Here is a 13,442-nt window from a genome sequence, read left to right as displayed (position 1 = left end):
ACCTGTTAAAACTCTGGGGCTACAGAGCAGGTACATCAAGCTCACAAGTAATTATTATCCTAGTTCCAGGGAATCCAGCACTCTGGCTTCCAAGTGTACCTTCCTACATGTAGTACACATTCATACACAACCATCTAGTAATGCCCATACAAGCATGAAAAATAAGATAATAAAATCTAAGACTGAAAATAACAACAAAAAACCCCATCATCTATGCCATTCAAACCTTGGAGAACTAGATCAGTGGGTAAAGGAGCTAGCTTAGCTGCCAAGCCTGCCAATCTGAGTTCAAACCTCAGGAATCACATAGTGGAAGGAGAGACTCTTGCATTGTCCTTTGACCTTCACATGTGCTCTGTACTACATGCACATATATACAAACACAGAGACACATAAATAAAATTTGAAAAAAGACAAACAGCGGGTAATAAGTGGGTATGGAGGCTCTCTTATAATCCCAGTACTCGGGAAACTGAGATAGGACTGCTAAGTTCAAGACCAATGTGAGCTAAGAAGTAAAAAGGGATCCAATGTGGTGACACACACCTTTAATCCTAGGACTGGGGAAGAACCAAATGGATTTCTCTGAGTTCAACCTGGTCTACCTAGTAAGTTCCAAGTTGGCCAGGCATACAAGGTGAGTCCTGTGAAAGGGAGGGAGGAAGAAAAGAAGACATAAAGTAAAAAGTTGGGCTGGAGAGATGGCTCAGCAGTTAAGAGCACTGACGACTCTTTCAGAGGTCCTGAGTTCAATTCCCAGCAACCATGTGGTGGCTCACAACCATCTGTAATGGGGATCTGATGCCCTCTTCTGGTGTGTCTGAAGATAGCGACAGTGCACCCACATACATGAAATAAATCTTTAAAAAACAAAAAAGTAAAAGTGTCTGGGAAGATGATTCTACAGTTCAGAGCCCATAACTGAAGTTCAGTCCCTAGCACCCAAGTAAGGTGGCTCATAGAACTTCCTGTAACCATCTCCGGAGTTTCTAATTCCCTCTTCTGGCTTTGTAGGCACTGTGCCCATACTCACAAATGAACAAATAAACCTTTAAAAAGAATTTTTCAGGGCTTTATTTTTACAAAAGTTATTTATTCATTATATGTGAGTACACTGTAGCTGACTTCAGACATTCCAGAAGAGGACATCGCATCCCATTACAGATGGTTGTGAGCCACCACGTGGTTGCTGGAAATTTTTTTTTTCTTTTCTTTTCTTTTCTTTTTTTTTTTTTTTTTCCGGAGCTGGGGACCAAACCCAGGGGCTCTATCACTGAGCTAAATCCCCAACCCCGGTTGCTGGAAATTGAACTCAGAACCTCTGGAAGAACAATCAGTGCTCTTAACCACTGAGCCATCTCTCCAGCCCTTTTCGGGATTTAAGACAGGGTTTCTGTGCAGCCTTGGCTATCCTGGAACCCACTCTGTAGACCAGGCTGGCCTTGTACTTAGGGATCCCCCTATCTCTGTTTCCACTGCCCAGTGCTACCACCACCTGGCTACATCTTAAAACTTCAAAAAGCAACAAAATAACAAAAAAGAGATCAGATATGGTGGCATATACCTAAAATCTCAAGGTTTGGGACTTAAGAGACAGAAGAGAAAGAAGTTCAAGATCAGCCTTTGCTAAGTAGCAAGTTCTAGACCGTGTCTTCAAAAGGATCAAAACAGCCAGTTAGTGATTGCACATACTTTGATCCCAGCACTCTGGAGACAAAACTAGGCAGATTTCTGTGAGTTCAAGGTCAGCCTGATCTCTACAGTTAGTTCTAGAATAGCTAAGGTTACACAAAGAAACCCTGTCTCAAAACACCAAACAAGACAAAAAAACGGCGTGTGTGGGGGGAGATACATGAAAAGATGCTGCATGAGCATAATGAATTTGAAAACCAATCAAGAGTATTGTGTGTCTTCTTGTTTTCATGTGAGACTATCACGACTTCTCAGATTTGACAGTATCCTCAAATCATCTATATGAAAATCACCATGTACATGCAGTAGCACAAGAGGACAGCAATGGCAACTCCTGCCAAGGCAGAATAGCCACCAACAAGAGCAGAGCAGAGCACCAAACCACAGAGACACCAAGCAAGGAGGCCAGTGACCCAAGTCTGTTGATACCATCTATACCTCATCAGGCTCCTTGCATCTTATTAACATGCCATTCACTGTAAAGCTAACACCCAGGAAGACTTAGTTCCAGGGCCTCCTTCCTAGTGAACACTTGCTAGTCACCTATTCAGTATCAACTTATCTTTTCCCAATTCCTATCAGCCCCAATCTTCTTTTAGAGGACCCTCCCCCATTACCTGTACCACTACTGGGGAACAGTCATGCTGTCTGGGTAAAGTTCCCCACTTTCCTTACTGGATGGCCCTACTTGGCTTAAGTGTAACAGCACATCATCAGGCTCTAAGTCTGTGGATCTCAATCATCCTAACCTGCAACCTCATGCTGTATTGGCTCCAACCGTAAAATTATATTTGCTGCTCCTTCATAACTGTAATCTTGCTACTCTTATGAATCATAATGCAAATAGCTGTATTTTTCAATGGTCTTAGGTGACCCCTATGAAGAGGTCACTTGACAACCCCCAAAGGGGTCACGACCCACAAGTTCAGAATGCTCTAAGCATTCAAGGACTGGCAGGACATAGCAGCAAAATTGTTCCCTACTATGAGCCAGTAAAGAGCCTTCCTTCACTGGTGTGGGAAAGTCTTGTAATTAAGGGTAGTTAAGAGCATATGTTCACAGAGGTAGCCACCTCCACAAGGGACCCCAAGTGGGTTGTCAAAAAAAAAGCAGGTTCATTAAACTATAAAGAAAAGTGCTAGTCAGATGTGGCACACGAACTTTAGTCCTGGTAATCATGAGGCAAAAGAAGAAGAGGAATCTCTGAGGGTTTGAGACCTGCCTGGTCTACAAAGAGTACTAAATTTGCCAGAGCTAAATAGTGAGACCCTGTCTCAAAAACAAAAAAGGAAGAGGAAGAGGAGGAAGAGGAGGAGGAAGAGGAGGAAGAGGAGGAAGAAGAAAAAGAAAAGTGTTGAATTTCTGATCAAAGCACATGAAACACTAGCCAACTAAGTCAAAAATTAATCCCAGTAGACTGGATTTTCTTTTTTTTTCTTTTTTTCTTTCTTTTTTTTTTTGGAGTTGGGGACCGAACCCAGGGCCTTGCACTTGCTAGGCAAGCGCTCTACCGCTGAGCTAAATCCCCAACCCCCTAGACTGGATTTTCTTATTCCCAATCTAGTGCTTCCTAATTACAGCCCACTGCATGAAACGCAGAATGTATTCAAATATGAAAGTTGGTGGGCGGGTGTAAATTACTGGTAAGCACTTGCCTCTAATGCATGAGGTCTTAAATAAAATCACTAACATTGAAAACAAAAACATGAAAAAATACCAACAAAAGACATGTTGGAAATGAGGTGTGATGGAACCTGCCTGTAACCTCAGCACAGAAGCAATTCAAGGTCATCCTCAGCTATACAGCACATTAAAGGGCTCTAAAAGACTTTGTTTCAAAAACTGAACATACTGAGAATGTAGTTCAATTGGTCACATGTCTGTCAACATCCACTGCTTCCAGTTTAATCTTCAGCACTGCGTAAACTGTTGGCACATGCCTGTGCCCAGGATTCTAGAGGTTGAGGCAGGAGAAGCTCAAGTCATTCTCAGTTACATAGGGAATTTTTGAGGCCTACCTGGGATGAATAAGAACTTGTCTCCAAAACAAAACAAATTGTCCTTTAAAATCTTGCTAAGTAAATATCACTTGGCTAATGACAATGAATAAAAACAGTACATATTGAACTGTGTCTCTTGAACTAAAGAAGTGTTAATTCTGTGGCTTTGTAAAAGTGACCAATTTTAATTTCTTTGTGTTCATAGTAAACTTAAAGAACAGCCATGGTCTGTGTCCATGTACAAACTGCCCCCAACACCCCAGGACTTCTTGTGTAGCCCTGGCTGTCCTGCAACTAGCTCAGTAAACTCAGAGATCCCCCTGCCTCTGCTTCCCTGAGAGTTAGGATTAAAAGTGTGTGCCAACACATCTGACTACTGCTTTTCTTCAGAATTCAATGAACCTCCTTTCTTGAGAACCCACTTGACTTAATCCCTGAGCCACCACACCCAGCTCAGTCCTGGTTCTAAACAACAATTACCTCAACATCTGGAAATGGTTTTCAGGTTGGGAACAATAGTAAATTCGGTATCTAATCATCAGTTCTAGGGAAATAAGCAAAAAAACGCAAACTCTGCTCATAAGTGCAGTAAGTACCAATCCAGCCAATCCAGCCTCCTGTAACCACAATGATTCTGAATTTAAAAAACAGCAACGCTTGGTCTGATAAGACAGTTCAGCAGGGAAAGGGGTCTGTCACCAAGCCTAATGACCACATTCAATCCACAGAACTCACAGGATTAAAAATGCCCCCTATAAGGAGTTTCTCTTACCACATATTAGCCACCTGAGCCTGAAGTCAGTGCCTCCCCCATCCACATATAAGGTGGATGGACACACACACACACCACACACACGCACCACAAATAAGTGTAAAAATACCTTTTTTTTTATAGAGAAAGGTGAAGAAACAAGTTTCAAAGCTATGCTCTCTTCTGGAGAGCACCATCATGCTGCTCAAGTTGCATACATCAGAACACACAATCAGAACTCCCTTCAGCAGATCACGCCATGGAGGGAAAAGGTCCAATTCTAGAAATCCAAGCACAGCCATCAGGAGTTTCTGAACCCTCCAACAACTGTCTACACAGACTAAACTGCCCCACTACTGTCTCATCCTCCAGAAAGAATCCAAAGTACTGACTAAAAAATTAGCAAGATGTGGAAGGGAGTGGAATGATGGGTTAAAAGTTAAAAGTATGGGGGTTGGGGATTTAGCTCAGTGGTAGAGCACTTGCCTAGCAAGCGCAAGGCCCTGAGTTCGGTCCCCAGCTCTGAAAAAAAAAAAAAAAAGAAAGAAAAAGAAAAGTTAAAAGTATTTGTTGTTCTTATAGAGGGCATGAGTTGATTACCAGCACCTATGTGGTGGCTCACAACCATCTGTTAACTCCAGTCTCAGGGGATCTGGCACCCCCTTCTGGGCAGCAGGCACATACATGGTGCACATACATATGCACATACATACATACAAAACACTCATCCCCATAAAAAAACTAAATGAATCTAAAATAAAAATAAAGTAATTATAATTGTCTATGTATTTGAATGTATTTCCCTCTCATTATTAAGGGTTAAGATCCTTCTATGCAAGAAGACATGAATTTTGTGCTAAATGGTAAAGTTTAAACATTATGACTTCTGGGTTAGAGAGATAGCTCAGTGGTTAAGAGCACTGATTGCGGGGTTGGGGATTTAGCTCAGTGGTAGAGCGCTTGCCTAGGAAGCGCAAGGCCCTGGGTTCGGTCCCCAGCTCCGAAAAAAAAAAAAAAAGAACCCAAAAAAAAAAAAAAAAAAAGAGCACTGATTGCTCTTCCAGAGGTTCTGAGTTCAAATCCCAGCAACCACATGGTGACTCACAACCATCTGTAATGGGATCTGATGCCCTTTTCTGGTATGTTTGAAGATAACTACAGTGTACTTATATATAATGAATAAATAAATCTTTAAAAAAAAAAACAAACCAAACCATTATAGCTTCTAAGAATTCTCACGCTTCTAATAATTCACAAGCCATATGCTTATAATTCACAAAGCCCTATATTTAGTAGTACACGTGTTACTAAAGAGGGAACTCAAAGAGTTTCCTCCATGCTATGCAAGAACTCTCCTAAGCCTTTACTCTTTTTCATTTTGAATCTCTACAAGTTGCCCAGAATGACACACAATTTTTCGATTCTCCTACCTCAGCTTCCCAAGTAGGTGGGATTACACCTGGCAAGTCTTGTTTGTTGCGTTCTCAATGCCACAAAATATAAGAAGGTATCTAATAACAAGTATGAAGTATCTAAGTAGGAAATAAAACTATAATTCAGCAGCAGCAGCAGCAGCAGCAGCAGCAGCAGCAGCAGAGATCTCAGCTGGGGTTAAAAACAAGGCCACCTGTTACCAACACCTTTCCCTCGCTCCTTTGCCAGGTCTCTGAGCTGTGTAGAGAAAATGGACACCCTGTGCCGAACTCACCTGAGCTCTCTGCCTTCGTTGTACCGTCTACTTGAGGGGGCCCTCGGGGCAGCAGTCTCCAATAGCAGCTTCTGGGTGAGCCTGCTGGGGGGGACAGAGTCTCGGCCATCATCCTCATCTGCATCTTGGTCACATTTCCATTCTTCATCTTCATTCAAAGTGGGCAAGTATCCAGACATGCCCTTCCCTGTCCCGGACCCTGAGCTCTGGTCACTGCAGACCTTTGGACTTTCTGAGCCTGTCCTTGTGTACTCCAAATAAATGTCAGACTTAAGGAAGGAAGGGTAGGTGTTCTCCTCCATGGTGGACTGGATTTCTGTCTGTGCCTGGTCAAACATGGCAGGATCGATCTGCTGCTTCATGACGCAGTCCTTTATGAAGCTCTTAGTGGCTGGCTTGGTTTGTCTGGACACAATGCCATTGCTATCCAGGATGTACTTTCGGTAGATGGCTCTTGCCAGCTTCAGCCTCTTTTCCTCATTTGAGTCACAAGGCTCAAGCTTTCTGAAGCCACTGCAGGCAAACCAGAAGTCCAGCAGGTCAGCACAGCCCTCCTGCTTCAGGAAAGTCCTGAACAGGCTGATCCCATCTTGGTCATCCAGTAAGGAATGCAGTGACTCAGCCCACCTCAAGTATGGTGGGGTGGGGGAGGCACTGCCCTCAGGCTCATATCCCAGATCCAGATCTGAACGTCTTGGGGTGGCTGTTGAGGTCTCACTTTTAATGCTGGTACCTTTCCCAGAGCAGAAACTGTGGTTGACAGGCCTCGAATCAGTGGATACCAGTTCTCCCTCTTCTCCAGGCACTGGGGGCCGGGGGGCATCTTCGGTGAAACTTGCTCCGAGGTCCAAGGGGAAACCCTGCTCCTGGACATTCATTTTGGGACTCTGCATCAGTGAACAATGAGCGCTGCACCCTAATACCTCAGTACTTACAGCTCCCAAGGGAATCAATCTCTCCTGTTAAAACCATTAAGAGGACAAGGATTAGGAAAGGTGGTCCATGGAAACACCAGAGGTTCTCTTGAGATGTGCAGGGATGCCCTCCCACTCCCACTTGGAGCAGAGACTCAGTGCAGACTTCTAGCAGAGACATATTTTGGCCACAATTTTTGCTCTATCATTAAGGCAATTTCTGGAACTTTTACAAGACTGCCTCTCACACTAAGTGAAAGTCTGGATCATGGGGGACATCTCTCCTTCAAAGGATGCCTTCAGTGGTAAGGCCTGAAGATCACCCATCCTGGCTAAAGAAATGAATGTCAAGAGGACAAGAAAGCTAGAAAAAGGTGCCTCTGTCCCCAGTCACCAGCATCACATCAGTCAGTTGGTCCCTCATCCATGAAGACAATCACCACACTTGCCCTAGTGACACTCAGAAACAAAGAAGAGGCACACTACAGATCCTCAGGTAGACAGGCATAGGGCAAGTTTAACAGAGTCTCTATTTTCTGTCTATTCTATTATTTTTCATACTTGGCATGCCTTATGAGCAACCACACAGCAAGATGTCCTTCCAGCTCTCAACAAGTAAGAGATCAAGTGATCATAGGCTGGCTACCTTGCACACCTTGGACCAGTGATGGAAGAACACAGTCCACACTCAGAGGCATCTATGCATTGTCTACACAGACAACTTTAGAGATTCAGAAAGCTGTACTTGGCTGCTAATTTCTCTCTTACAAGAAGATTCCCTTCTGATAGCATATGGTGACTTTGGAAAGACAGAAAAGGTACAGAAAAAAAAAATCAGTTACAAATACAAGTATGCTTTTTCAATAAAGAAGCATACAAGAAATGTGATTTAGCTCCGCCAAATGAAAACTGTACCACCTATACCTTTGTTGCCGTGTGGGGTGTGCAAAAGGGAGCAAATTTGTTCAAATTTGGATTGGACCCTGCTATGATCTCTGGTCCTTTCTGCTACATCTGATATATCTCAACATATCCAAAGGGGAGACAGCAACAAAGCCCCAATTGGTCCCAGCTAAAGTGAGCTAGAGAGGCATATGTCAGGGTCAGGTAACCGGAACAAAATGAATCCTAAAAACAAAAGACAGGCATCATGGTTCATGCTTGTACTCTCAGCACTCAGGAGACTGAGGCAAGAAGACGATCATCCTGAGTCAAGGCAAGCCTGGGTTATAAAATGAGGACCCGTCTCAATAAATAAATAAACCCAGTGTATTGACACAAATCTATCATCTCAGCACTTGAAAAAATGAGGGAGAATTCAAGGCTCGATCGAGAGTTCAGGGTCAGCCAGATGGTGGGTGGTCCCTGAACTTGGGAGGTTAAGAGACGTGAATCTCTGAGTTCAAGGCCCACCTGGTCTACAGAGCAGCCAGAGTTCCAGAACAGCCAGGACTATAGAGAGAAACCTTGTCTCAAAAATAAAACAAATCAAAGAGTTCAAGGTCATGGGCTGGGGATGTAGCTCAGATGGCAGAGTGTTGCCTAGCAAGCTTGAGGCCTGGGCTTCATCCCCAGATCCCCAATACTGCAAAAAATGAGTGTGTGGAGGTAGAGGCAGAAGGATGAGGAATTCAAGGTTATTCTTGGCTACATCAGAGTTGGAGGGCAGTCTGGGGTACAAGAGACAACAAAAACAAAAAACATGATACACATCAACAACCAAAAAGGGAGATGCTGTCCTTGGTCACCATTCTACAGTGCTGAGCCCTGACTTCCATGAAATCCATCTTTTGTTCATTCTCACACAATACACACTTTACCTGCTAACGATGCTGATGACTAGATTACTAATGGCTAGAAGGAAGAGGCATGTACAAATAAAAGATGGGTCACAATTATGATATTTCTGCAACTAATGACTTCTTAGGTAAGCTATAATCTCAGCCTCAGCAGGATCAGCCTGTTTCTTAAGGTCACAGCCGATGACTGTGGTCTCCTGCTGCTCACAGACCTCCTATACCTCTCCTTAACTTAGTCACTTTCTGGGAGTTCTGTCTACATGTGGTAAGCATCTTGGACATCTGAAACACCACAGCAGCCCATCATGTCTCCTTGCTCTTATCTAAGATATCATCATAGGAAAGAGGGGCCTGCACTCCTGCACCTGTCCCTGAACATCAACATTCCCACAAATTACTAACATTAAAACAGCCCAATTTCCAATAATCCCTGGGCTCCCACAGAGGACACCTAACAGGTAAGGTACACAGAAATACCACACAAAAAGCAGCTATGATAATTCAATAAGTCTAAAACCCATAGTACCAAATCCAGCCTCAAACCTGCAACCAACACTTATAAAGTAACTCCATAAAGGTAATATACAAGTCTGACACACACACACACACACACACACACACACACACAGAGTATAAGCTTATGATTTAGGTTGAATGTGAAAATAATATGACTAGCATTTTACTAATGAGCCATTGATTAAATTCTTGAAAGGTCAGGGTTCTCATTTCATATCTAATCCAGTCACCCATCAAATAAAGTCCTTTTTTTTGGGGGGGGGGGGAGCTGAGGACCGAGCCCAGAGCCTTGCGCTTGCTAGGCAAGAGCTCTACCACTAAGCTAAATACCCAACCCCTTCAAATAAAGTCTTAACGGACAATAAAACCCACTTTGTTTCTCCAAAAGATGTAGCACAAGTCAATACTGCTGAAAAATCAAACAGAATCCCTGTGCTTCATATACTTTCTTGATCCTGAAGTGAAGCTCTAAAACTGAAATCAGCCAGTACTGCCTCTCTCAGGTAAAGTCAGACTCCCATGTTCTCCAAACTGGCTGTGAGTAAATGGACTTGTCAGAGTAAAAGGGAAAAATGCACACGTTTATCTTGAAGATGAGCTGAGAAAAATCCTTAGGTTTTTTTTTTTTCTTTCTACTTTCTTTATGCCCAACTAAAAATGTGCACTTTGGGTTTCGGTTGGGAGGGGGGTATTTTGTTTTGGGGGAGCATAAGTAAGGCAATGGACACCAGAACAAGTGGGTATTTGGCCAGTCAAACCACACCATAGAGTGCCCTCCTTGGATTGTTCTTACTTGACCCTACTTTACTTTTTCATAGGGATTAGGATGATGTGAAGGAAGGACACACACACCCAGTTCGGAGGACACAAACATAGTCTACCACCAGCAGCTCCTCAACACCAACTCACCCACATCCTAAACGAGTCCCCGGCCCATGAACAAGTATACCACGCTCAGCAGACACACACCTAACTGTAGACCATTCTTAGAATCCTTGGTTTTCCGTACTCCCTTGTCCTGTTCACACAGGCCTTTGCTCTCCTCATGCCCTACTATCATCCCGTCCCTAGCACATCGCCCCCTCAAAGCCCTTCTCCCCAATATGTCTAGCATACCAGGCAGTCCCCACGCCTCTACACATACTGCGGAACCTGCCACCTCTCCTGCTTAGCGTCCGCTTGGAGCTCTGTTCTCCCTACACCGGGCACAACCTCGCACAGCGCGGGCCACGCTCCGACACGCCTCCCGCCCGCAACCCGCGCGCCCCTCTCTTCCGGGTCCGCGTACGCCGGCCTAGCGCGGCCTACTCCCGCAGCCCCGGGCAGCAGGCCTCCGCGCCACAGGAGCGCGCCCGCCGGCTCCCACTACTCACCAGCGCGCGGCGGCTGTGGAGGCGCGGCCCGGGGCCTGGCTCCCGGCCCGGCGAGGCCCATGCGCTCAGCGGCGGCTCAGCGGGCGGGCCACGGCGGGGGCGCGGCCCTGAGGGGCCCCCATCGCGGCGGCGGCGACGGCTCGGCGACCCGTGGCCTGGAGGCGGCGCGAGGCAGGCCGCAGAGCGCCGCCAAGACCCGCTGTTCACTCTCACCAGCCCACTCTGGAAGGAGGCTCCAGCCCGACCCCGGCAGGCTCCTGCGGCGGCGGCGGCACCGGCCGCAACGGCCGCAAGCGCTTCCCTGAGCCGGGAGCCCAGAGCCCTGAAGCCCAGGCCCGAGCGCCCCCGCCGGCGCCGCCCGGAAGTGCGGGGGCGGGGCCGTGGTGTGGGGCGGGACTGCTGCGGAGGCTGGGTCTCTGTGTGAAAGCAGAACCACGGTGTGGGGCGGAGCTTCTAACATGGGCGGGGTGGGAGGCTGAAGACCAGAAGAGTAAGGGGCAGGGTCTTGAGAGGCGGGGCTGCGGCGTACTCAAGATTGGAAGGAAACCAGAGCCAAGCAGTGTCTTGCGGTGGTGGAGGCGGGGCGTGAACTAGGAGCGCCGCTGGAACGTAGTCGCGGAGGATGCCCAATGGGGCCGCAACTACTGCTCGTCCCGAAAGGTGGCATGGGAAACAGCCCTGAGCGCGCTCAACAACCTCGGCCATCACCGAACCCTAGGCCAGTACACTGAAGGCAGACCACCTATGTCTGGTCGCAAACGCTACCCTGAAACGGCCTCTGGGTAACCGGACCTCTCCACACAAACACACACATAACAGATATACGGTCCCCCAAAGCAGCTCTTGCTGAGTCTGAAGGCGCAACGAGCCAACTCCATGATGCCCCACCACAGGCTTACGTACACAAGGCCACAGTATCAGGAACATGGATACCCAGCTCTCTACTTGACAGGCCGCAACCCTCGGTCAGCCACGCCCCAAGAAGATGGATGTGTACACAAGGAATTACTGCACTTAAGAATGTCATCTACCAGTCAAATCGGGACTCTGGAGCACAGTCGGACACCTCTCAGGTAGTCCATTTTACAGACAAGAGGTTGCAACCCATGCTCAGTACACACCCAATGCTTCACCTTGACCAGAGTAGTCCTGGTACCCAAATTCTTTTTTTTTTTTTTCTTTTTTCTTTTTTTCGGAGCTGGGGACCAAACCCAGGGCCTTGCGCTTGCTAGGCAAGTGCTCTACCGCTGAGCTAAATCCCCAACCCCCCCCCCCCAAATTCTTTCAGAACCTCTCCAGTTATCTATCCTGGCTGCATCCGCACTTGCCCATCTACATGCTTTTAGTGCCTACATCTACATGCTGCTAGTGCCACTATTATGTTTTATTCTGGGCTTTGTTCTCCCTCGTTGTTTGGTCCCTTATCCATCATGGCTTCCAGGCAAAAGCAGTAGTATTGGCTTAGGACTCTAAACCCACAGGCCATCTTCCACCCAGCTGCTTGAAGTGATCCTAACCCTGCCACCTGTCTCTTGAGAGGACTTAGCACAGTGCTGAGGCCCAGAATTACTATGTATAGAGAAGGAACCACTTGAACTATAGCTACTAGGGTGACCTAGCCTGCCAAATTCCTCTCATTGACCCATCACTGAGCCTCAGGATTGGGGCTGGGGTATAGACAGTGCTAAGCCAACACAGCCCCACTCAAATCCCAGGACAGGTTTCCTGTTCACATCTGTCCAACTGATGCAGCCCCAGGTCCCAGGCCCTCCGGGCTGGAAGTCCCAGACCATTCAGCCTCATATCATTTAGAAGAACCAATCATGGCCACTGAGTGAGCACTGGATAGCCTTGGCCTTGGGCTTCCTCCCCACTCCCAAACCCGGGCCCCAACGCTTGCCTTGATTCTGTAGAGCTGCTGCTGCGGCCAGGCCAGGCTCTCGGGATCAAGTCCACGTCCATCCTCCTGCTAGCCCACGGTGGTAGGTATCCCCAAGCCCTGGGACCAGAAGAGGACCCTCGGGCCTCCAGCTCCTCGGGACCCCTGCCCTGCAGGGACAGGAAGGGAATCAGGAAGCCTGGAGGAAATGCAACAGCCTGCTAAGGAGGGCTGTGGGGGTGTGGTGGAGGAGAAATTATAAATAGGGGGTGAAAGGGCTAAATTATAAAGACCTTGAGGGGACTTCTGCAATGAGGGGGGGTTAAGGACAGCACCTGGGAGCCTTCATTCTGAGAGATAGGGACCTTAAACTACAAATGCAATATCCTTTGCTCCACCCACAATTGCCATTAGCAGCTTTAACTTTATTTTCATGGCATTTGTTCAGATTTCTTGGCCAGGAATCAAAGAGTTCCAAAAACCCAAACTCATGAGCAGAAATTATTTTCTTCAATGTAGACATAGAAATGTTTTTTGTTTAAAAAAAGATTTATTTATTTTATGTATGTGAGCACACTGTAGCTGTCTTCAGACACACCAGAAGAGGGCATCGGATCCCATTACAGATGGTTGTGAGCCACCATGGGGTTACTAGGAATTGGAACTCAGAATCTCTGGAAGAGCCATCTCTCCAGCCTGACATAGGAATACTTTTTTTTTTTTTTTCCGGAGCTGGGGACCGAACCCAGGGCCTTGCGCTTGCTAGGCAAGCGCTCTACCTCTGAGCTAAATCCCCAACCCCCCATAGGA

At 46.6% G+C, this 13,442-nt stretch overlaps 1 protein-coding gene across 4 annotated transcripts in view; it reads right to left on the bottom strand.

Annotated features, from left to right (window-relative positions):
- Positions 1 to 11,116, bottom strand: part of Axin1 (axin 1) — a 52,199-nt gene extending 41,083 nt beyond the window's left edge. Inside the window, exons 1-2 of one of the 4 annotated variants that reach the window (XM_063269923.1) lie at positions 10,754 to 11,116; positions 6,152 to 7,110 (exon numbers count right to left, since the gene is read on the bottom strand). In XM_063269923.1, coding sequence (XP_063125993.1) covers positions 6,152 to 7,044 — 893 coding nt within the window. In that variant the 5' untranslated portion in view covers positions 7,045 to 7,110; positions 10,754 to 11,116. Of the gene's footprint in view, positions 1 to 6,151; positions 7,111 to 10,496; positions 10,634 to 10,753 lie in introns of those variants that run through there. The other 3 variants (NM_024405.2, XM_063269922.1, XM_063269924.1) reach the window with 3 other exon arrangements.
- Positions 11,117 to 13,442: the final 2,326 nt, after the last annotated feature.

This window comes from Rattus norvegicus, chromosome 10 (assembly GCF_036323735.1).
Source record: "Rattus norvegicus strain BN/NHsdMcwi chromosome 10, GRCr8, whole genome shotgun sequence".
Classification (NCBI taxonomy): Eukaryota; Metazoa; Chordata; class Mammalia; order Rodentia; family Muridae; genus Rattus; species Rattus norvegicus.
This window is presented reverse-complemented; position numbering and strand designations above follow the sequence as displayed.